At 35.8% G+C, this 25567-nt stretch overlaps 2 protein-coding genes across 3 annotated transcripts in view; both read left to right on the top strand.

The window, feature by feature from the left end:
- LOC109112935 (palmitoyltransferase ZDHHC8B-like) overlaps window positions 1-10228 on the top strand; it is a 62667-nt gene extending 52439 nt beyond the window's left edge. The window contains exons 7-11 of one of the 2 annotated variants that reach the window (XM_042753768.1): window positions 4874-5006; window positions 5256-5361; window positions 5932-6041; window positions 6987-8035; window positions 9282-10228. In XM_042753768.1, coding sequence (XP_042609702.1) covers window positions 4874-5006; window positions 5256-5361; window positions 5932-6041; window positions 6987-8035; window positions 9282-9432 — 1549 coding nt within the window. In that variant the 3' untranslated portion in view covers window positions 9433-10228. The remainder of the gene's footprint in view (window positions 1-4873; window positions 5007-5255; window positions 5362-5931; window positions 6042-6986; window positions 8036-9281) is intronic. The other variant, XM_042753765.1, reaches the window with a different exon arrangement.
- Window positions 10229-12201: 1973 nt separating this feature from the next.
- Window positions 12202-25567, top strand: LOC109063972. The gene is made up of 4 exons (XM_042753757.1): window positions 12202-12546; window positions 22761-23626; window positions 24896-24947; window positions 25387-25567. The coding sequence occupies exons 1-4, from the start codon at window positions 12376-12378 to the stop codon at window positions 25528-25530; spliced, it is 1233 nt and encodes a 410-aa protein (XP_042609691.1). The 5' UTR covers window positions 12202-12375; the 3' UTR covers window positions 25531-25567.

The raw sequence follows: 25567 nt of genomic DNA, 5'->3' as shown, positions 1-25567 counted from the left end.
CTTCATTTCTGTAATCATTGAGAGTCTCAAATACACAAACATACCAGACATGTGTGAAAGTGAGTCGTAACACCATGCACGGTGTGTTTCCACGGCCCCTGACAGCTGGTTCATCTATCTTTTGCTCATTTTTGAACAGACAGTTGGGTGTTTCACTTCACTTTCAAATGAATTTACATTAGATTGTGTTATTTTACATTTGCAAAACAGAAAGGGTTTAATGAACATTACGCTTTAGCAAATGCTACAAAAGACCTATAAAGTACCAACCAAAATGAAAAGATTTTAGTCACCATGGAAAGGCAATTGCGGCTGATGTCCATAGTGGCATACATTACCTTTTAAAGCAAAATAACCCAGCAGCTGTGATGTCTTTTAATCAAAGAACAAAGGATTGATCATGATACATTTCAGGGAAAAATGTGATTAATTAGTCTATTTTTTTAATTGATTCACAGCACTAATTTATTATATTTGGCAAGAATGCATTACATTTATCAAAAGAGACAAAAAGCATTTGTAATGTTACAAAAAAAAAATCAATTTCAAATAAATTGTTCTTTTGAACTTTCTATTCATCGAAAATCCTTGGGAAAAAAAATATATCACAATTTCCACAAAAATATTAAGCAGCACAACTGTTTTCAACATTTATAATAATAAAACATTTTGTTGGGCAGCAAATCAGTTTTATCAGAATGATTTCTGAAGAATCATGTGACACTGAAGACTGCAGTAATGGCTGCTGAAAAATCACTGTTGCCATCAGAGGAATAAATTGCATTTTAAAATATATTGAAGTAGAAAAAAGTTATTTTGAATTATAATAATATTGCTGTTTTTAAAAATGCAGCCTTAATGAGCATAGGAGACTTCTTTTTTAAAAACATTAAAACATCTTACTGACCCCAAATTTTTAAATGTACTTCCAAGATAAACAACTTACAGAAGAAAAAAAAGTGACTTGATTTTATGAATTGTTGGTTGATTGGATAGTGAAAAATGAGTACTGCGTAACTAAATGGAAGCAGATCTAGAGATGGCAAGAGTGTGTGTGTGTGTGTGTGTGTGTGTGTGTGTGTGTGTGTGTGTATATATATGTATGTGTGTGTGTGCGTGTGCATGGATGAATTTCATGCTGACTTAAAGTACAAGATTAAAATCAACATTATAAGGTCAAATAAAAAGGACACCATGGCATATAAAAACATTTTATGCAGTGCTCTCGACAACAGTAATGAAGACAGTGTGGCAGTATACTATAAAATCGAAAATGCTTTAAGAAGAACATATGCTTTGAAATATATGTGAAGCCATTGACATTTAGTATAATACTTGAAAAGAGCAGACAGAGGTTAAAAAGAGGTTGTTTATCATAGTAGACAGTCTGGAGGGGTTTGAAAAGAATAGAGGTCCATAGGAAGGTAGATTGTGTCCTGTTTTTCTTGCCTGTTTTATGACACTCTGGAGCAGGAAAAGCGTATAATACTGAAGATTGAATCAGGTTGTGAAACAATGGAGAGAGAAAGTGATTGCTGTATAAACACAGATCAGAGCCAAAGTTAATGTCTTTTTAAGACTAGTGAAGGCATCTTCAGAAACAATAGAGGACAACCTTTGTGAGCCCAAAACATAACAAAAGGTTGTTGCTATAAACCTTTTTCCACAAGACAATCAGAAATTATAGGAATAGTTTACCCGAAAATGAAAATTTCAATCAATAATTTCAGTCTGATTTTTTGTGCTCAAGAAACATCTCTTAATATTGTTAATGTTGAAAATGACTGTGTTGCTTAATATTTTTGTAAAAAAACATGAAAACATATTTTTTTTCAGGATTCTTTGCTTAAAGGGGTCATATGACGTTGCTAAAAAGAACATTATTTTGTGTATTTGGTATAATGCAATGTGTTTATGTGGTTTAAGGTTCAAATAACACATTATTTTCCACATACTGTAGATTATTTTTGCTCTTTTATGCCCTGCCTTTCTGAAACATGTTGATTTTTACAAAGCTAATCGATCTGAAAAGCGAGGTATACGCTGAATGGCCAGCTATCCAGTGTGTTGTGATTGGCTGAATACCTCAAACATGGAAATGGTAAGCCCCTCATGTGACGAGAGAAAATGATGCATTTGCTGCATCCAGTGGGGACATGATTACTGATTATAATGACTTATACTGTGTTTTTACGCGTTTTGTTGCGTATCGCGCTGCGTAAACATAAAACCATGTCTGCATTTGTGATCGGAGAAACAACAAGCGCTACTCTACACTGCTCAAAACTCACGTTTGAAGCATCAGTGGCAAATTCTTTATAAATGAAAACGTGCTTACAGGCTGTGAGTCAGAAATTGTCCCACATAGTGACATAGACATTTGGGGGCGTGTTTAAATTAGGCGTTTTAGGAGGGCGTGGACGAGTCTTAACTTTTATAAAGAACATCTCTTTGGGTTTGAGACTTTAGTCTTTACAACTTTAGGGATCTTATCTATGCACAAACAGCTTGTAACACTCCAAAGAGAAAGGAAAACTTGAAATAGCGTCATATGACCCCTTTAATAAAAAGTTCAAAAGATCAGCATTTCTTTAAATAGACGTTTTCTGTAACCATGTGAAATGTCTTTCACTTTGATCAGTTGAATGCATCCTTGCTGAATAAAAGCATTAATTTCTTGTTTTCTGTAACCATATGAAATGTCTTTCACTTTGCATATCTGATCCCTCTTCATAACATTCTGGAGTATATATGCTATTATAAAAACTTAAGCAGCACTTTTCCAATTTCCAATATTTATAATTCTCAAAACTTTTATATATATATATATATAGATATATATATATATATATATATATATATATATATATATATATATATATACACTGAACAAAATTATAAACACTTGTTTTTGCCCCACTTTTCATGAGCTGAACTCAAAGATCGTTGTCCATAACATACGCCTATGTACACAAAAGGCCTATTTCTCTCATATATTGTTCACAAATCTGTCTAAATCTGTGTTAGTGAGCACTTCTCCTTTGCCGAGATAATCCATCCACCTCACAGGTGTGGCATATCAAGATGCTGATTAGACAGCATGATTATTGCACAGGTGTGCCTTAGGCACTCTAAAATATACAGTTTTACTGTTTTGGGGGGTCCAGGGGGCTTCGAAAACCAGTCAGTATCTGGTGTGACCACCATTTGCCTCACACAATGCAACACATCTCCTTCACATAGAGTTGATCAGGTTGTTGATTGTGGCCTGTGGAATGTTGGTCCACTACTCTTCAATGGCTGTGTGAAGTTGCTGGATATTGGCAGGAACTGGAACAAGCTGTCGCATACACTGATCCAGAGCATCCCAAACATGCTCAATGGGTGACATGTCCGGTGAGTATGCTGACCATGCAAGAACTGGGATGTTTTCAGCTTCCAGGAGTTGTGTACAGAAACATGGGGCCATGCATTATCATGCTGCCACATGATGTGATGGTCGTGGATAAATGGCACAACAGTGGGTCTCAGGATCTCATCACGGTATCTCTGTGCATTTAAAATGCCATCAATAAAAGGCACCTATGTTCGTTGTCCATAACTAAGCCTGCCCATACCATAACCCCACCGCCACCATGGGCCACTCGATCCACAACTTTGATATCAGCAAACCACTCACCCTTTAAAATGCCATCAATAACCTGTCAGGCCCTACACGCTGTCTTGAATACCAGGATTCATTTGTGAAGAGAACACCTCTCCAAAGTGCCAGACACCATCAAATGCGGGCATTTGCCCACTCAAGTCGGTTACGATGATGAACTGCAGTCAGGTCGAGACGCCGATGAGGATGACAAGCATGCAGATGAGCTTCCCTGAGATGGTTTCTAAAAGTTTGTGCAGAAATTCTTTGGTTATGCAAACCGATTGTTGCAGCAGCTGTCCGGGTGGTGGTCTCAGACGATCTTGGAGGTGAAGATGCTGGATGTGGAGGACTGGGCCACGTGGTCTGCGGTTGCGATGCGGTTGAAGGTACTGCAAATTCTCTGAAACGCCTTTGGAGATGGGATGGCTTATGGTAGAGAAATGAACATTCAATTCACAGGCAACAGCTCTGGAGGACATTCCTGCTGTCAGCATGCCAATTGCATGTTGCATCATATGTTGCATTGTATTTTGTGTTGAAACTGCACATTATTAGAGTGGCCTTTCTTGCAACATCTGTGGCATTGTACTGTGTGATAAATCATGCTGTCTAATCAGCATCTTGATATTTACATTTACATTTATGCATTTAGCAGACGCTTTTATCCAAAGCAACTCACAGTGCATTCAGGATGTGTTCCCTGGGAATCGAACCCACACTTTTGCGCTGCATTGTACTGTGTGATAAAACTGCACATTATTAGAGTGGCCTCACACCTGTGAGGTGGATGGATTATCTCGGCAAAGGAGAAGTGCTAACTAACACAGATTTGTGAACAATATTTGAGAGAAATAGGCCTTTTGTGTACATAGAAAAAGTCTTAGATCTTTGAGTTCAGGTCATGAAAAATGGGGGCAAAAACAAAAGTATTGCATTTATACTTTTGTTCAGTATGTTTATATACAATATATATATAATAAGACTGACCCCAAACTTTTAAATGGAATCAGAACATTCCCCTTTAATGTTCCACAGCAGAAAGTCAGTCATGTGGTTTTGAATCAAAATGAACATGAGTAAATAACACTGTTGTCATTTTTCAACCATTTTTAAGCATACGATAAACTACATGTGATTGTGGTATACACTATTTCTGACCCATGAACTTAACATGCTTTATCTAAAAATATTTATTACATGCATCTTGTTCACTGTTTCTGTCTACAGGTACGTCGCTGATCCCAGGAAGAAAATTCCCATCACCATGAAACCACCATTCATCCGCCCTGACCTCTCTAACCGACACGTCAGTGTAAAAGTCAGTGATAATGGTATCCATAGTAACATCCTACGAAGCAAAGTGAGTCCACAAAAGCTTTTAATTCTGTCTGCCCACAACTTGGAATTTCAATTGTGTATAATCATTTCTGTTATTGTAGTAAGTACTGCTACACCAGCAATTCAGAATTGCGTCAATGCAGGCTCATTATTTAGATTTCAATCTAAACAATGGTGTCCTCATTTTCAAAGCAAAACTTTTAATAATATGCTGCCTCTGCCTAAATCAAGCCTCCCAAAATAAATAGATTTTCTTATGCTTTATTTTAAGACCAGTCTGGATGGTATGGATGATAAAAGTATAGATACTCAACCACCTCTGCCGCCCAAAGCAGATCGCTACAACCAGCTCAAGAGTAAGCTCACCTCCAGCGAAGGCAAGTAACACTAACAGCCAGTCAGGTTATTTTAAAGCAGTCAGCACCAAAATGTAACTAATTTATGTTTTTATAATTATTTACTCTGCACCAAAATGTAACTAATTTATGTTTTTGTAATTATTTACTCTGTGTATTTTTATTGGTTTTTTTCTTTTTAGGTTTATTTTTGTTGTTTTATGACATCGCTGAATTCAATGATGAACTGCCTTTAACTGTCATTTTGCATTATTGACACTGTTTTCCTAATTAATGTTGTTCAGTTGCTTTGACGCAATCTTTTTTGTTTTAAAGCGCTATATAAATAAAGATGACTTGACTTGACTTGACTTTTATAATTATTTACTCTGTGTATTTAAACACGTTTTTGTCTTGTGAGGTTTCTTATTATTATTATTAGCATGTGATCAAAAATTATTTATACGCCTAATTACTCAAAGCCTGTGTATTCAGTGGGCCCTGTAGCAGGTTGTTGAATCTTTTTCTTAACTGCATTTCTACTGCCATCTGGTGTTGGATCATGTTGCAGCACTGTTAAGTCATTCATTTAATTTGTGCTTCATTTTCTAGAGAGTTCTCTGTCCAGCAAACCCACTAATCCGTCCACCCCAGCCATGTACAAATACCGACCTTCCTTCGGTACCATGCCTAAAGTGCACTATCACGCAACCGGAGAGAAGGTAGGAACAACAGACTAAAACAATGTTTTCTGGAATAATATATTATAATATACACTACTGTTCAAAAGTTTGGGGTCTGTTAAAAAAAGTTTTTTTTTTTTAAGAAATTCTGCATTTATCTTATCAAAAATACAGTAAAAACAGTAATATTCTGAAAAATTATTACCAGTTAAAATAACAACTATTATATATTTTATAATCAAATTTATTTCTGTGATGCAATTTTCAGCAGCCATTACTCATTACAGTCTCACATGATCCTTCAGAAATCATTCTAATATGCTGATTTTGCCCTCAAGAAACTTTTTTTTTTTTTTTTTTTACATTGTTCTGCTATTTTTGTGGAGAACATTGATATTTTTCTTTTCAGGATTCTTTGATAAATAAAAAGTTCAAAAGAACATTTATTTGAAATAGAAATCTTTTGTAACAATGTCTTGATTGTCATGCGTTTAATTAATTTAATGCATCCTTGCTGAATAAAATTTTAAAGAATTAATTTCTTAAAAGGTTTCTCACACCAGACTTTTGAACAAATATAATAATCCTTGCTGAATAAAGCTGTCAAATGATTAATCACATTAATCCACATCCAAAATAAGCGTTTTGTTACATAATATATGTGTGTATACTGTGTATATTTATTATGTATATATAAAATACACACACATAAATTATTAGAAAATATTTACATGTGCATTTATTTTATATCTTTATTTTATATTATAAATATTAAACATAACATATTCTTCTTAAATTTGCATGTTTGTGTATTTATATATCTACACAGTATACACACATATATTATTGTAAACACAAAACTTTTATTTTGGATGTGATTAATCGTGATTAATCATTTGACAGCCCTAATTATAATATTATTAAATGCTGATTGATTATTTTAAAAAAAAATTCTCTCTCTCTAATATTGTCCTTTGTTTTCAGATTGTAATGTCTGAGAACGGTAAGCCCTCTGCAGTTTTGGAAGAGAGAGGTCACGATTACCGCTCAGAGCCGAATCTGGATATGCCGGACTTCCGCAGCACTCCTCTCCACCGAACTTACCAATCCTCACCTTTCCAGCTGGACTCTTTCAGCACAACCTCTCGCTCATTCAGTCTCAAACAGGGAGTGAACAGGGCTGACCAGATGCCACTGGGTGGCAGCAAACCACAAACGGTCACTTCCACCGCTCAAAAAGGAGTCTTCTCCCCTGGGACATTATCTGGCCGCAATGGCAGCCTATCCTACGATAGCTTGATAACCCCCAGCATTATGCCATCTGTGGGCGAGTGTGCTGCCCACCCGGGAGTGCCCTCTATGGGATTTCATTCACCCTACTTGCCCACTAAAATGTGTCATGTGCGAGGGCCTGAGCTTCAACGGCACGTCGGTCCGCCATCCTATAGTCCTGTTCACGTAGGAGTGATGTACGGGCGGCAGTCACCACTCTCAAGAGACAGAGATCCCTCGCCCGTCCGCTACGACAACCTCTCCAAAACCATTATGGCCTCCATTCAGGAGAGGAAGGAGTTTGAAGAGAGGGAGAAACTCATGCATCGGCACGCTCAAGCACCGATGGCCTATGCCAACGATTCGGGTGTGTTTGACACCTGCAGTGGAGCCGCCTATGGACTCCCACCTGGGACGTGCTACCCCAATGGCCCTAGGGGCCCCGGGTCCCGAGAGCACACCCCTCCTGTGTGCGGCTCTCGGGATAACTTGATGGGAGTTGGGGTAGTGGGATACGCTTCCCAAACACCTGTTCTGCGTTCCTCTGCATCCTCGCTCGCCAGAGCACCGAGGACTTCCACTACGTCCCTCCACACTGATGGAGGCGTTGCGAGCAGGACAGCCGAACACCAATATCGCTCTCCGGTGCACCAAACGCATCACTCCCCAACATCTGTGCCCCGTTCCCCATCATACGCGCATCAGAAGGTCGCCTTCATTAGCGCTCTGGAGAGGGCAGACTCACCACATCTGGGTACAAGGTATGACACATAGCATCTACTTTTAACCAACCTGAAAAGAGGATGAGAACGTGATGTATAGACTAAACAGTCTTGATATGTACCCTCTGATCTGGTGGGGTCAAGAGACTTCAGAAAAGAGATTTCAGTTGTGTTATGTTTATTTGTTAATTTTTGAGTACTGCTTTTTTGTACTTTAATGAATTAATTTCTGTCATTATTGTTATTTAGAATGCATACTTTTTTAAATTAATTTTTTGCCTTTGTGCAGAGATGAAAACAATGTTGTGGTTATGTATCTGTTAGCCAAATAAATGTCATTTTTTTGCTCATACCCTCACACCCCACCCCATTTTCAGTTTTCAGTTTCTACATGCATGTTTATCCATATTCATGAACTTATTTATGACACATTTTGCTTGGCATCTACTTCTGGCATACTGTGCGTTTTACTGCATCATGATTAATCTCATAAATGGCATCAGAGATCAATGAAATACACAATAATCATGTTTTAATATCCTTTTATATCTTTTTGTTCTGTTTGTGTTGATTTTTTATGCTTAATGCTTTTAAATCACTATCATTTTACTGTATATTTTCTTTGCTTTTTCTTTGACTTGATCATTTTACAACATCAGACTGCATGAGCGTTTTCTCTTAAAAATTCAGATTTTATTACAGGACTCAACAGAAAGGATTTTTAAAATAGATTTTTATAGATCTCATCAAAAAAAAATCAATCGATATTCATAGCACAAATATATATACACACACACATACACACACACACACACATATATATATATATATATATATACATACACACATATATATATATATTTATTTTTTTATTTTTAATAAAATATTTTTTTTTTATCTTTTTGTAAAAAGAAGATAAAGGGTAATGGAAGCATAACAATAACAAAAAGCAATCAATAAATAAGAAAGCATAGCAAAAATATTTTAAAAAGTGTTTGCAAGGCTTAAGTTTTGGGCAAATGGTTTTTTCAACTGTCCCTAAACTGTCTCCTTATTTTTGAGTCCTGTATTATAATGTCAAATATATAATCCCTTTTACCATTCTTTAATACTGTCCTCTTCTTCATGAACTCATCTTCATTTGTAATATTTCAGGCTATTTAGTACATGTTTGGATCTCTGCCTTTCTAAAGGAAGGCAAAAAAAGGATAACAGTACATAACAGAGTTGGAAAAGAACCACCTCAAATGTGTCTTTCTGTTTTTTTTATATTTTCTCCACATAGAGGGGACCTTGGTCAAGGTAAAGTCAATGGGCAACTAAAGGGCCAAGCACGTGACTGCCATCTAGGGACTCCTTCTGGAACTCCCAGCAGACACACCAATGTCAAAAAGGTCACAGGAGTGGGTGGAACTACATATGAGATTTCCGTTTGACGGACAGCTTGAAGAGCCACTGCCTGTGAGGAAAAGCACTGCCATGGCAACACCACCTCCACTTGTGCTCTAGAGAATGAAGTTCCTCTTTCTTTTCACAGTTTTTTTTTTTTAAATAATATTCAGACTGATTGATCAGGAGACGCACATTATCTGGTGCAGTTCAAATGGAAAAAGCTTTGCTAAAGAGATGGCAAGCAACTTTCCAATTGACCCATTGTAAAATATAACGAGTGCTTTGTCAAAGAAGCATTGTATGTTTTTAAAGTGTCAGCCATCAGGATGTAAATCCCACACCACAGAAAATGCTGGTTTAATTACATCAAATGAAAATGTAAAATATATATACAGTAAGGGCTGAATATGTACAGTGTCAGTTCATTTGTTTGTATATAAAAGTTCAAAGGTCGCATATTGAATGCAAATGTGCTCAGTATGCTGATCTTCCACACACTTGAATGTGAGTGTCTATGTACATGCCAGTAACTCCATTACTACTATGTTTTTGTCATTATGCTGATCTAATAATCAGGGTTTCATTCAAATGCATTTCTCTGTTAAGCTATCAGGTTCCAAAACAAACCATAATAGCACTTGTGTACTTTAAAAACCAACGCAGAAGTTTTATTTTTCAAATATGGTGGTCATTTACACTTTTTGTAATGTATAACTATAAACTGCCATAGAAATAAACATACATGTGTATATATAAAATTAAAAAACAAAAAAAGGGAAAAAATGTTGGATACTGGCCGTTATAACCATTTTGTTAAAACTTTCTTTCAAACTTTGTTTTTCTTTGTAAAAAGTATTTTCTCGTGGAAGCAATATGAATATATAAACAGAAACAGACCACTGTGTATTAGCAGTACTGGCCACATGTTAAAGCCATATTTTACCATGTTTTCCAGTTATGATCTTTCCAAACTCCAAGTTGTTTTATTGCTTTACCATTTCCATTTATTTGTAATAGATTAAAAAACATGATGGTAATTCATTGCTGCATCTCAAACATCTAAAATATTTTCATTTATTTTGTTTTTATAACATCTTTTTTTTTTTAGCCCAACTTTTATAAGCTTTGGTATATTTCACGTTTTATACAGATATTCAAATAGGTGGGTGTTTGGATTTTTTTGGGTGGATTTTTTTCATTTTCTGTTTCATTTTTGCATATTTTATAATTTATTTGTTCAAATTAATTAGTGTGCATTGCCATTTTGATTAGTTGAAAGTAGTATTTTCTGTTAAGATTTTTGTTTTTCTCTCAGTGAATGAATGTTGAAAGATTAAGATGTTATTGTAGAACATTTTAGGAAACTTTGTTTAAGAAAGTTGAAGTGAAGATGCTTGTTTTTTGAATGCTGGATCCATTTGAAAGACAATATGACACATGTCTTTTATAAACTGCTTTTTTTTACTGTATTTTTGATCAAATAAGTGAAAGCTTTGTGAGCATAAGAAGATTTTTTTAAAAAAATTTTAAAATTTTTACAGCAGCAAAATTTTTTTGAGTAGTGTATATGTGTGTTAAATTTTTAATTTTTCATATTATTTTTTTATTATTATTTTTTTTGTTTAAGGAAGTTTAAAGCCTCACCTTCCTTTCTTTCTTTCAAAAGTAGTTGCAAATAGTATTTTCTGATTTTACAACAAGGGCAAATAAATATTGCTTGGTATCTGTTAATTAGAATTTTAAAAGGGGAGAACAATACGTTTTTTTTTTTTTTTTTTTGGAAAGAGTATGAAAGAGACACACATCTTTAAAATTGTCACTGGTAGTGCAAGACACACTGATTAAAAATAAATAAAGTGATAGGCAATTATGTAATTAACAGCTGAAAAGAAATCTGTTTTAAATGTAATAATTTTTTTCTCAAGAAATGAAATGGACAGCACAGGTAAAAGTGGCCAATCCTGTTAACAGAACAACTTCACACTGTGGCCTGTTTCATGATTAAAGACCTAATAATTTTATAAGAATAGTTTTGTAGTGAAGTGTTGATTTATGCTGTCAGCATCTGTGACAGGGTGATCTTACAGATGTCTTGCCGACTGGAAATGCACCGCAAGTGGAGTTCTCTGCTGCTCATCAGATGACTTTACAAGGAATTCATATTGATTTCCTCACAGATCTGCCTTATGGGTCTAACAGACTACAGACACTCAAGCACTTACAGAGTACAAACATGATTTTGGTGCATGTAAAAATTGATATTATCATACTTTTTCCAGTAAAACAGCTCCTTGAAATTGTAAATAATTAATGTTGTCATTTACAGTTTGCTAGGCTTTATTTCTGTGAATTCACTGGCGCTGTCTGGCACAGCGTCACCTTCTGTTAAAATGAACCACGTGTACAGTTAAAACAAAACAAGATGAATAACAACTTTTTTTTTTCTGTGGTGAAGTATTTCGTTCAGATTAAATGAAGACGTTATAGTTTCATATAAAGGTACATCTATTATTTTTGTTCATCAAGGAGGAAAACAATAAATATAACGTGAACATTCATTTCGGTCTGATCTTTGTTGTTTATCTTCTGTTTTGAAATAAAACAGACAGATAGATTAAACCATCTCAAACCAATGTCAAGTGTGCAGAACAAAAGTTAAGATTTGCCCAATTAACAATAATTATTTTTATTTTATTATTATCATTATTAAAAAGGGCAATTGGCTCCACAGACAGTTTCATATCAGAGAGGAGTCAGGGGAAAACATCACTATGTCCGAGTTGGCGCACAGAAATAAAGTAACCTAACTGAAAACAAATTCTCTTCCATTTTAGGACGTAGATTAAAGGTAATTCCACTCCCTAAAGCATTGTGCAGTGGTATTAAGTGTTCCCATTCTCTCTCTCCCTCACTCTCCCCACTAATGTCAGTAGTCGTGAACGCGCACCGCCAGACCTCCGCTGTTGCTGCGTGCGTGTCCACGCTTTATGAAGGCGCGCCCCCGCGCTTCCTCAGGTGAATGGAGAGAGGGACAGGACAGTCCTGTGTGCGTCTCTGGCCGAGCTGAAGTGACAAAAATGGGGCTTCTCGGACTGACCAGGACGGGGGTGTACATGACAGTCTGCCTTCTGTGGATGACTGGATGCTTTACCCAAAAAGTGAGTACAAGTGTGTGGCAGTAGCCCACTTTTCCTATCTTTTGTTTGTTTGCGGTTTGTTTCGGCTTGTCACAAAATGTTTACAGCAGGGATTATAGTAGTATATAGTACACTATATGGATTATGTAGTAGTTAAAACAACTTTCAAATATTAAGACTCTTGGTTCGAAGGAAATTTATTTCGGAAGTTTGTGGAAGGTGTTGTGATGAAATGTGGAGCAGCTTGTTGTGTGGTCCGGCTCGGTTCTGGCAGAGAGATCGGCTGAGCGGGATCTGTTCAGCAAGGGCCAGCGGTTCCGTGAGCAATGTTTTTCTCTATAAATATTTTTATTAAAAAAAAACCACAATAAAAATCAGAATTAAAATTTAACATTTAAAAAAGGATAGAACAAGTCTTTTATTTTTTTTGTAGATCAGTTATTAGCGTTTTTTTATTATTATTATTTAAAAATACTTTTAAATGATTTAATTAAACATCTTCTATTACTATGTTTTCAATTCTTAAAATAAGTTTTTTTTTCTTTTCTTTTTCTAGAGCTTAATGTCAAAAATGTATAGATAAGTAACTGTAGAGCTAAATTATTGTTGGAAATTTTGGTATAAGTATCTGTTGGTGCAAGTAGATTAGATCACTCTTGGTACTAATCAATTTTACTTCAGAATATTATTAATATTTGAGCCAGTGTTATGTGATCAGCATGTAGGAAGCCATTTTGTTGTCATGTGACAAGAAACAAATTAGATGATAGACCCCTTTAGACCCTCATGACTTTGTGTCAAGGTCATCTATTTATCCATCCATCCATCCATCCAAATTCTTTATGAAGACATTTTTGTCAAATGGGGTAATCCTATAAGAAAACCTCTGTATATTTGTAGCTCAGTAGATCATGATATTTGTTGAAATATTGTGCCTTCAAGGTGCAAGGAAAGTTTTTTTTTTTTTGTACTTTTTACTGGCTGCACCATGTGAACGTTTTGGAGTCATTAGATCAAAATGCTTAAGGAAATAGAAAATGAAAACATTTTTCTAAAATGTTAGAAAGAAATCTCCTCATACATTTCACATTCAGTGTCATAGCACTTTCTCAGACCTGCATCTATGTATATCCATAGATCAGAACTGAATGACAGGACTGTTTTCACCTCAGCTCCTTTGCATACTCTATCAGCTCTCATTACAGAGGGTGTACACTTTATGTAGTTTCTCACATGCTAGGAAATGGAGAGTTTGGGAAATATGTTGTTAAGGAAAAGCTTAGTGTGTTTTTGAGGTGATTACCAGATTCCTGTGGAAAACATGCTCCACTGATGCAATTAAACACATTGCTCTGCGGTCATTTCCACATGCTGTCTTTCACCAATGCTTATTCCCTTCCCAGGAATGGATGTGATTTATTGATTCCTCTAGAGTAGAGTGATATTCCATACTGAGATTAATAGAGATAGGCATTATGTGTCTATTTTGATCATAAATTTTAAAGGTGCACATAGTAATTTTCCTTCATTTTAATTACTACTACTACTACTTCTAATATTTTTGCAGTTTCTTCACCTGTTTGTATCATTATGACCTGGCCACATAAGGTCAAGAGCTACAGTATTTCTGAGGTGACGACCTGTGGTACTCAAAACTCTCTTCCTATGTGAATTCTGAATTCTGAGAATCCTGAGCTGCTAACAAAGGCTTTATTGCATTGTTGATGTGCATAGCTTCAGTTACTGAGTGTGTGCACCTCAACGGCTCTGCAATTATCTGGCTCCTCTAAATGCTCTCTTTGTCCTCTTGAATTAAGTTGATTTACAGAACTGTGCAAATCAAGTTTGGAATTTGCTGCATGGCCCTCACATACAGATCAAGATTATATATATATATATATATATATATATATATTGCACATATATATATATACACACACACACACACACACACACACACACATATATATATATATATATATATATATTGACTTAATTATAAATTACATCATCTTAGATAGGTTAAGATACTTGTCATGGATTTGACCTAAGCAATGACAAAGAGTTTTCGTGCAGGTCTTTCTCTAGTAGTCATCAAAATTTTGGACAATGAATTGCCCTCATTCTTGAGTTAGTGTGGTAAGCACAGAGTGGGTCAGAAAATTCCTGCGTGTGTGCATGCATTTGTGTTCACATATCTATGCAAAGCACTTGTAGTTCAGAGAGTGATTCCTCTCAATTATTCAACCTCACCCCACCAATAATGCTATATCACACCCACGCAATTCTGACATTTTCACCCGGCCCTCTGAGAATGGAGAAAGCCTCTCTTAACAGCTTGAATGGGAGCAAACCACTAATGTGCATTTTGCTGGCCAGCAGACCACATTCTGTGTGAATTCAGAAATTTCAGCATAACTGTTTTAAATGATTTGTGGAGGGTAACCACAAGAAATACAGTAGAATTACTCCAGTGGCGGCTAAGGTCTAGTTGTGAACAAGTATTATGAACATTTTCAGGGTTGCTCATAAGAAACCTTCTGCACCAATATGCAGATGCAAAGGGCATGAGAATTTTATCATCATGATTAAATTAGATATTGGGTAATAACTTTGCAACTATTACATATATGTTGGCATGTGATATTCAATTTAGACATTTGCAATTTTATTTACATTATTTACAAATATTTGAGCATGTTACCCAAACACTACCCCTTAACCTATCCATTTATCAATATAAAACACAGGATATAAAAGGCAGATACAACTACAGTCACACTTTATTTAAAAAGTATTAATATTCCAAGTCTTCCTAGGCAAAATGATCTGCACAATGCTCTTGTTGTGTCATGGCAACATCATATGGGCAAATCAAAGCAATGGAGTGTTTTGTTTTCTCTGGAAGGTACACTTTATAAAGTGTCTTACATTTTTAACAAAGTATAAATATAAATATTGTACTTACTGTACATATATATCACAGTTTTATAGTTGAGCCGTAGGTTCTTACTACTGTTCACTTGTGCTGTCCAACTATTCATATCCTTGCAGGTTTTTGCATGAAGTGCAGCTGCTACTGCTCTTTTCATCAAAATATTATTGTGAAATATTTTCATATTTCGGTTCTGCTGGCCTCAGTGTCCAGTGGCAAGCTATGACTGATGTAACTGGTTGTAACACATCATCACAGCCTCTCTGTGCTCAGGGCTCAATAGTGCCTGGAACAGTCTCACTTTTCACAACCAATAAATATCCGTGCTCCTCTTCCAGCCCCCTTACAGGGGCCCATAGCATGTTTATGGGGGACTCAGAGGGGTGTTCGTGCATTTGAGTTTGGGTGTGTGTGTGGCAAAAGGGGCTTAAGCTCTCTGCTCGCCCAATTTCATATTGTCAGCTCATATTATCTCAGATACCCCTGTTGTGAAAACACTGTACAGTACAAAAGAGACCAGGAAAAGAACTATATATGAACTTTCAGTTTAACAGCTCATTTGACTTCTCACGTTTCATAATGAGTCACATTTTTTGTTCAAAGCCTTTAAGTACAGATAATGTTGGTGAGACAAGCAGATAGCGATTTATTGTAAAAATGACAATAAGAACGGAAGTTGTAAAGTGATATGTTTACTGAAAGGGGGAAAGAAGGGACAGATGCGTGTATCCTATTAAATACAAGAGGAAGTTTCAGCATGGTGTTTTTCACATTGCAGCTCTTACTGCGAAATCTTCTGTTCCCTACGACAGCTGTGAGTTTATCTGGCACGGTTTTACTCACACTCATTCAGTGAGTCAGCTACAGTTTGTTGGTGTTAAAAGTGCAGGAGGCTTGTTTTTCAGTTCAAGGAGTTGGTGTTCATTAGAGTTGGTGTTACATAGCAGAAGGACTAAACCATATATATATATTATATATATATATATAAAATATATAAAACTAAATTATATACACATGCATACACATACACTGCCAGTCAAAAGTTTGGGATCAATAAGATTTTTAATATTTTTAAAGAAGTTTCTTATGCTCATCAAGGCTGCATTTATTTGATCAAAAATACAGAAAAAAACAGTAATATTGTGAAATGTTTTTGCAATTTAAAAGAATGGGTTTCTATTTTAAGAAACTGTTAAATATAATTTATTCCTGTGATGTCAAAGCTGAATTCTCATTGGCCGTTACTCCAGGTTTCAGTGTCACATGATCCTTGAGAAATCATTATCATATGCTGATTTATTATCAATGTTAATAAGCGGCAGTTGTGCTGCTTAATATTGTTCTGGAACCTGTGAAAATTTTTAAAGGATGCTTTGATGAATAAAAAGTTAAAAAGAACAGCATTTATTATTTTTGAACAGTACTCTATATTGTTAGGAAAGTTTTCTATTTTGAATAAATGTTACTCTTTTTATCTGTTTATTAATCAAATAATCTTGCAAACAAGTATCACAGGTTCCAAAAAATATTAAGCACCACAACCGTTGCTTATTAACACTGATAATAAATCAGCATATAATAATGATTTCTGAAGGATCATGTGACACTGAAGACTGGAATGATGGCCAATAAAAATTCAGCTTTGACATCACAGGAATAAATTATATTTTACAGTTTATTAAAATAGAAACTCATTATTTTAAAATTGCAATAATATTTTACAATACTACAGTTTTTTTTCTGTATTTTGATCAAATAAATGCAGCCCTGATGAGCATAACAAACTTACTTAAAAAATCTAAAAAAAAATTCTTAACCAAATCATGTTGTGCCGTTTAAATTTGCAATTGACAAGTAAAATAATAGTAGAGTAAGGTAAGTGGCAAGTAAGAGGATGACATTACACTTATGATTGTATGGGTTTAGCTTTTTCCTTTTTTGTTTTCTTTCCAGTGTGATGTATTTTTGAGTGAAACAGGTTGTTATCATGAGAAACAAAAATGTAGAGGGATTCTTTTTATCTTTTGGGAATTGACTGGGAAATTAAAATGAAGTGATTTCAATTGATTGTGGAGGGCTACTTCGCTCCTGAACACCATCTTAAATGGGTAGTTCACCCAAAAATGAAAATAATCATTATTTACTCACCCTCAAGTCGTTCCAAACCTGTATGAGTTGCTTCCTTATGTTGAACAAAAAAAAATATTTTGAAGATTGCTGGTAATCAAACAGTAGGTGGTTCCTATTGACTTCCATAGTAGGAAAATAACTACTATGGAAGTCAATGGGAAACACCAACTGTTTGACAGATTTTTCATTTTTGGGTGAACTATCCCTTTAACCCTTGTGTTATGTTCGAATTTTGGGTAAAATGTTTATGTGGATGGTAATTGGATTCAATACAATTCACTAAAAATCACACTATGAAAAAATAAAACCGTAAAAACAGTAAACATTAATTGATTATATAAATTTGAATAAATATAACAGTATACATAAATATGTCAATATAATTTGTCAACCATTTTATTTATATATATATATATATATATTTATATATATATATAAAATATTATTTTTTACATTTTTGCTTGTGCATTTGTTAAGCTCAAGCAGTAGAGTATGGCAATCTAGCAATGCCAAGATTCCCAGCAAGTTACCATGCTTAAACTGCTAAACTGATATTTTTTTTTTTTTTTTTTTTTTTTTTTTTTTTTATGTGGGTCACGATTTTCATAACCGTAATAAACATTTTGAACGCACACATGCACATTTCAAAACATTACAGGCTTGTTCATGACCCTAAATGAGAAATTTTCACTTATCCTAGATTCCAGTATTTCCTGACAACTCAAGGTTGGTTTGCGGGTTAAATTAACATGATACAAATTTAACATAATACAATTTTTCTCAAAAAGATAAAAATTAAGACCAAAAACCGGTGTATTAAGAAATTAACTTGGTCAGTGGATGGCATGGATTTTTTATGATGCTCACTGACTAGTAAATGACTTTGAATGGTCTGCCATTTATGTATGAAAGTGTGTATTGTGTGAGTGATTGGCAGAGGAGGAAGGGGGTCATCAGCTCTCTTTTGATATAGCACAACTGGGGCGCGATAACCAGTGGGACCTTATGTAAATGCCTCCTACTTATTACCCTAGTTTCATTATAATGCTATATAACCAAACAGTGAAGCTTTCCAATGTCCCCTGTGGGAGAAAAGACAACTTTACTAATTACGCCATGCCAGTGCGGGACGATGATGCAACAGAGCTGGGATGTTTGGCATTATAAGAATGTCCCATTTCCTATTCCGCACTGTGGTACTTTGGACGCCATTCATGTGAAGTCTACCATGCATGGTACACTGCCGTAACCAGCAGAAAGTCCAGTATTATGGTGGAGCCATGGTAATGACCCAATACCTTTTTTTTCAGATAGATAGGGAGGTACTTACAAAAATCTTGCAAATCACTGCTTAAGTTTTCTTTTTTGCTGTCTTTTAGAATTCCTAGACAAAATCATGTTGGACTTGTTGAACCAAATGGTTTTCTGGGCAGATGGGTGGTTTGGTTGAATCACAAACCTCTTCAGCACACTTCAGTGAAACATGGACCTTAATCAATTGCATTTCCCCTATTCCTGCTTGGAATAACCCTACATGCTTGTCTTTAACCTTTTTTCACCTCTTGTTCCAGTTTAGTTTGTTCTCTGTCTCTCATATTCATGTGCATTGCTCAACTTTGCTCAATTGATGTGCATTGCTCAACTTTTGTGCTAATCTGAAATCGGCTTACTTTACATCCCAGCAGTGAGTGGCATTTGACCAGCTCAAATGTCAGGCATGCAATTATTAGTGTAGTAGCACATGAACCTGAGGTAAACTCTGGACAGCATGAGGTTTGACCAACAGATGTGTTAGCTGAGTTTGATAAATGGCCTGAATTAAGAAAAACATGGGGCGAGAATCAAGAGTAGAAGTATCCGCAGAAGAAACAAACCTCTTAAAGGTGCTTCCCGATGCCATAGAAGAACCTTTTTGTCTAAATGGTTCCATAAAGAACTTTAAACATCTGAAGAACCTTTCTCTTTCACAAAAAGTTATTTGTGGCAAAAGAAGGTTCTTCAGATTATAAAAAGGTAAGAAAGAGGTGGTTCTTTAAAGAACCTTTGACTGAATGGTTCTTTGTGGAACCAAAAATGGATCTTCTATGGCTTCGCTTGAAGAACCTTTTGAAGCACCTTTATTTTTAAGAGTGAAGGCACTATGAAGCTGAAAGTTACTTCGACCTTCTCAAGCTGAGATCATTTACTGTGGCCTTGTCCATTTCAGGATGACTTTTGCACTGATTTCACTTTGTCCTGCAACAAGGCAAATACATAGCTGACTGAATATGTGGCATCTTTGATTTTGTTTATATTTTTCCAAAGAAAAACAAGCAAATAATAACGAAGGGCAAAATATTATAATATTATAATAATATAATAACCTATATATGTCTTGGATGAACATTATTCTTTAAATATAATAAACATTGCCTCTATGCAAAGTGACCCATATTTGGTTTTCAACCAATGAAAATGGATAGAATTCAACAATTTGGACATGGAGCTGCATTGAGATTCCCATATCTCTGGGACAGAACCATATAGGGCCTTAAAATAAAAACACCAAATAAAAAGTTTATTAAGAACCAGAATTATAAAATCATATTGAGATAACTTAAATACTTTGAGTTACAGGGACATAAACTTTGGAAAAAGAATATTTATGGCACTCAGAGAGGTATGCTCTATGCAATTGTTTTGACAGAAGTAAAGAAGATGCATTTCTAGTTTCAACATTATTTGTTTTTCTGTCATTTCTTTAAAAAAAAAAAAAGTATGCAAAATGACCCATGTTTGGTTTTTGACCACTGAAAATCTGAACAATTTAACAATTTACTCATGGGGTAAATGGTAACTATTTACTCATGACAACCAAAATCTAAAAGAAAATTATGATATCTGTAATACTTCTTGAGTAGCAGCCAAGCAAACTTTTATTTTTCCAAAGTGTTTTTCCCATTTTTGACCTTTCAACTGACATGAGGATGAAATAAATAAGATTTGATGTTTATTTGAGCCTCAAATTTCTGGGAACTACAATATGGATGCTGAAAGTCAAAATCACCCTCAATAAGCATTTTTTTTCCTAATTGTCTTTAAAATCTATCTTTTTTTTTTAATTATTACAGTCTTTATTATATTAACCAACATTAAAATGTTGCATTGAGGCAAGATAAAAAAATAAAACCGCTGCCTAAAAAAATGCCTAATTAGGTCATCTTTGGCTATTGGCTAACATTGTATGTATTTTCCTTCCCTGGTTATTTCAGTTAAAAGAGAAAGTCGTTTCGAAGGCAATGCATCTTTAACATTTTGATGAAAGATTATGGACTTTTCTTTTTTTACTAATAAATCATGACAATAAGACTAGGAATGTGTCTTCAGAAAGTAAACTGACTCATTTTGTATTTCATCTTGACTTTAATTTCACTTTTTGTCCTGCATAATGCCCAAGCTTGAGGCTAGGCTTGTTACCTGTCTGGTGTTGTTGAGGTCTTGCAGTTCTTTTATTCTCTCCCACAGTCCAGAACCAGTGCCAACAGGAAGCCCAATAAACAAACAGGCCCCTGCCAAGGTCTGGTTTGGAGTGGTCTAGCCCCGATTTCCATCTGCCTCCAATTATACGGAGGTCCCCTCATCCTGCACACCTGTGAGATATTACGAACAGCATGTCTGAAGGAATACTTCCCTGGGGTTAGCAAAGCAGCCAGCATATCCAGCTTTGATACCCGATGAAGGAGGAAGGGTTGAATAGTTCAGTTAGGGAGAGGCAGACCAAAGCTAATTTTCTGAACAGAACATTTAGTTTTGTTGCTCGGTGGGTTTCTTTCACAGCTGTCTGTTGTTATTGCTCTGAAATGATCAAATTAGGGCAATGCTTTACAAAGTTTTCAAAGCATCTAGCGACTTATCATCAGACCAGCTATGACTGCCAAAATTGTTTACCTACATTTAATGTTACATTGAATGAACCGGAGCAGAGTCAAAGACTTTGCCAATGATTTGTTGAACTCGTGCCATCCTCTTGAACTTTTGATGCTAGAACTACCACAGCCTATTAAGAAGTTTTAGGACCATAGCACTAACCCCTGGAGCGCAGGTTCTGGGAAGAATTATCTTGAACAGTCTGCTGATTCTCCACTGCTAGTAGATGTATTATAATTTTCTTTCAGCATGTTTATCTTAATCTACATTTCAAGTAGTGTAGAAATGTCCACTGTTTATAATCGTTATGACTTTCTTTTGGTACCATGCAATGTTTAAATGTGCTGCTATAAAGTCAACCCACCTTCCACACAAGTGTCATGCAACTCTTTGACCTCCACATGAAAGTGTTGCAGATAGTGTCACGGAAGGTGAATTTACTAATTAATGTGCACAAAAATTCTAATTTGCTTAATGCAATTATAATTTTCTAAGTGTTAAATTCTTCCATTGCCTAGTACAGCTTTAAGCTAAGGCCCCCCGTTTTCCACAATAATATTTGAAGGCCTCCTAGCCCTAATTTTGTTATGTGATGTGACATGACATACAGCCAAGTATGACGACTCATACTCAGAATTCGTGCTCTGCATTTAACCCATCCAAAGTGCACACACACAGCAGTGAACACACACACACACTGTGAACACACACCCGGAGCAGTGGGCAGCCATTTATGCTGCGGCATCCGAGGAAAAACTTTATCAAGACTTATCGTTATCAAAACTTTTAATTTCTGAGTACTTTCTGTAAATAAATAAATAATACATTACATTACATTACATAATCATTTACTGGGATTAACCATTGTTTAGGGGGTACATGTAAAATTTTAGATTTTTAGTTTGTTTTAGTTATTCAGATCAGTTTAAGCTTGTTTTGTCTTATTTATCATTCTTAAGTCATCTTAGGGCCCACTTGAATGACAGCTGAGGCACCCAAGTGTTCTTGATAAGCACAAGATCTTATCTCCTGTTGAAACAGGACATTTTGTAAAAATCAAGAACTTGTCTTAAATGTGATTTATGTATAATTTTGATTTGATTGGATCTTTTACCATTGGATAGGTGTAAAATATGGAAAAAACAAACATCACCTTTAAAATGTAAGCAAAACTTGGTCTTGTAAGCTTAACATGGTATTGTATGTAATCATAAAAGTTTGGTTCCAGGTGGAAATGCATTTGATTTTTTTTTTTTTTTTCCAGGTTTACTTTGATTGTGGTGCCAGGGTGGATGTTGTGGATGTGCAGGGCCTCATTCTGTCACCTGGCTTCCCATATAACTATTCATCTGGAACTCACTGTGTCTGGCAGTTCTTTGTACCTGTTGGTCACCAGCTAATTATGGAGATGTTTGATTTTGATGTCTTTGAGAGTCACAACAGTCCTGCAAGGTATACCACCACATCTGCTGCCATTGTGGATGAGGAACCAAATGATGGTGACTCGCTGGTATCAAAAAGCCTCGGGAGTCTAAAGGAACCCCAGTCCACACACAGAGAGGATGTCAAGCAAGTGGTGATCCAAGAGCAGTCCACCAAAATGGAGATGACCAAAGTTTCCAATTCTGCCAAAATGCTTTCTGATTCCCCCTCAGCTCCACAAGCATCTCTTCCAGTTGAAAACAGAAATTCTATTTCATCTCAGGCATCAAGAGCAGCCAGTGACTTTATCTCTACAAGCCCACATACAGCCACAGAAACAGATGACGCATTGAGCACTGAGACCCAGTCAACTTTGATTGATGCCTGTCCCCATGATGTCCTCTACATATCTGATCTCATCACCTTCTCCTCCCGATTCTGTGGCTCTAGACGCCCTTCTAGCAGCCAGTTGGTGTTTGGGTCTGATGATGACATGGTGGAAGTCATTATGGAGTTGATTACCACTACTCACTGGGGCCGTGGTTTTGCTCTCCTCTTCCATTATCAGAATCAAACACAGGCAGCCACAAGCGAACGACAGCGATCGCTAGTGCCCTCAGACAGCAGAACTGGTGCACTGCTCGGTGCTGTAAGTGGAACAGTTGTGTTTGCTTTGGCCCTTGCTGGCATCCTCTGTGTGATTTTCAGGTAAGGACATTTCTTCTTAAGGTGGAGAGATTTAATTGCAGTTGATCTGGTATCAGTTGATCTGCCATGCAAACATATCTGTCATTCGGTTGCTGGGTGAACCAGTGATGGACATATTTATATATAATGTCTACATTAATTTTCATAACCTCACAGTCAGTATCACAGTTATTCTCTCATTCGTTCACTTTAGAATTAGTCAGATGTGGCATACACAGTACCATGTCCGTGACAACCTAAGTCAGATGAGTCGGTGTTGACACAGCTGGAGGTATTTTTGACCATTGTTGGCAGCTTAAATCAAGTCTTTCTTCTCCTTTTTTCGAAAACACTTTGATGTTAAAACACTATTCATACCTGAGCATGTTCTTGGTTCCGCACCTGGCATTAAACTAAATGCACAAAAGCAAGGTGCAGTCACACAATACAGAGAAAAGAAAGCGTAAGAAATGGAAGAAGCAGAGAGAAAGGGTAGAAAAGAGAAAACAAGAGGCCATTGTCCTTAAAGATGTTTTAATTGTTTTTTAACACACAAACATGACATTTTAAAGAATCCATCATGTAAGATTTATTCTTGGTTGGTCCCAATGGGAATAACAGTGTGACTTTTGACACTCACAGAACTGATTTATGAAGCCCAGAGTTACTGTGCGGTTTGTCTGTGCGGAAGTGATCTTTGCCTGTGTCCAGGGTCCATGTGTCCATTTGTCTGTGCGGAAGTGATCTTTGCCTGTGCCTTTTATTGGCTCTGTTTACACCTGGTATTAACACACATCTTAGGTGATCCATTCACATTGAAGACAGATTTTAATAATGAGTGTGAGCAGGGCCATTTCAGTTTTTTTTTCTGTTATGAACAGAATTTGTTTGTTTTATTTACTGAAATTGTTTTTAGCTTTTAACAATACAATTTAAAATACAATTTAAAAAATATCAAATGAATGTATGTATTGTGATATTTCAAATGAAGTTTCCTTTACTGATGACATGACCTTATTAAGCTTTAGAGGTCATACAATTACAGTCAATTTTACAGCATGATTCAGGCAGATGAAATATCCAGTTCACCCTTCAACACACAACCTACGCTGAGCAAATCGGAAATTAATTTGGTTCTTTGAATTTGTGTGTCCTACCGATTTTATAGCAGATATTTCAATGTCATTGAGCTAGGAGAAGTAAAACGTTATTTAATGGAACATTTGATGACCACTTACAGTAATTAAAATCAAACAAGATGATGTTATCTGTGTTCTGTTGTTTTCCCAGGCCAAAACTATGTGCAAAAGGTGCCAATGCTTCCTCTTCCATCAGCTCAGAGGTAAACAGTCAACATATAGACATATGTTCTTCTTTCAGATGGAACATTGAGGTCCCCACCTTTATGAAAGATGAGGAAGAGTTTGTACTGCGTCCAGGGTCCACACTTGCCAATGTTGAGTGAATTGATGAAATGTTCCATCCATAAGTGATTTGTACTGGGCATGAAACTAAAATAATGAACATGTATTTTGCATACAAAATATTATGTATACATTATTTTATGCTTTATTTAAATTCAAAAAATTACTCCTTGCATAGTATGTATTTAAATGTGTCTGTATATAGATACAATCAAAAATGTGAATGCACATAGTGATTTTGTCTTTAATTTTCGTGGCGAGTATTCACCTGTCAAAGCCAGTTTGTGCTGTCATTTGGTGCTTTGGCAAGCAATTATTTTGGACCATGTAGAAATAATGTGAGGGATTATGTTGTAGGTTCCAGAAGGAGTGCTAAATTCAGCGGCAGATGTGAGTGAACTTCAGATGGTTTCTCCTAATCACTTGGAGCAGCAGTCGGGTACAGTGAACGACAACAACAACCATTCCCTCAACCGCAGTCTGTCCCATACAGGTGCTTAGTGTCTCTTTATATGACCCTCTGCCTTATTCTCTTTTC

This window comes from Cyprinus carpio, chromosome A5 (assembly GCF_018340385.1).
Source record: "Cyprinus carpio isolate SPL01 chromosome A5, ASM1834038v1, whole genome shotgun sequence".
In the NCBI taxonomy this organism is placed as follows: Eukaryota; Metazoa; Chordata; class Actinopteri; order Cypriniformes; family Cyprinidae; genus Cyprinus; species Cyprinus carpio.
This window is presented reverse-complemented; position numbering and strand designations above follow the sequence as displayed.

Coding starts and splice junctions, on each gene's coding strand:
- LOC109063972 (XM_042753757.1), top strand. CDS start 12,376: ATGAAGGCGCGCCCCCGCGCTTCCTCAGGTGAATGGAGAGAGGGACAG. Junction 23,627..24,895: donor ATCCTCTGTGTGATTTTCAG/GTAAGGACATTT, acceptor TTGTTTTCCCAG/GCCAAAACTATGTGCAAAAG. Junction 24,948..25,386: donor CCTCTTCCATCAGCTCAGAG/GTAAACAGTCAA, acceptor ATTATGTTGTAG/GTTCCAGAAGGAGTGCTAAA.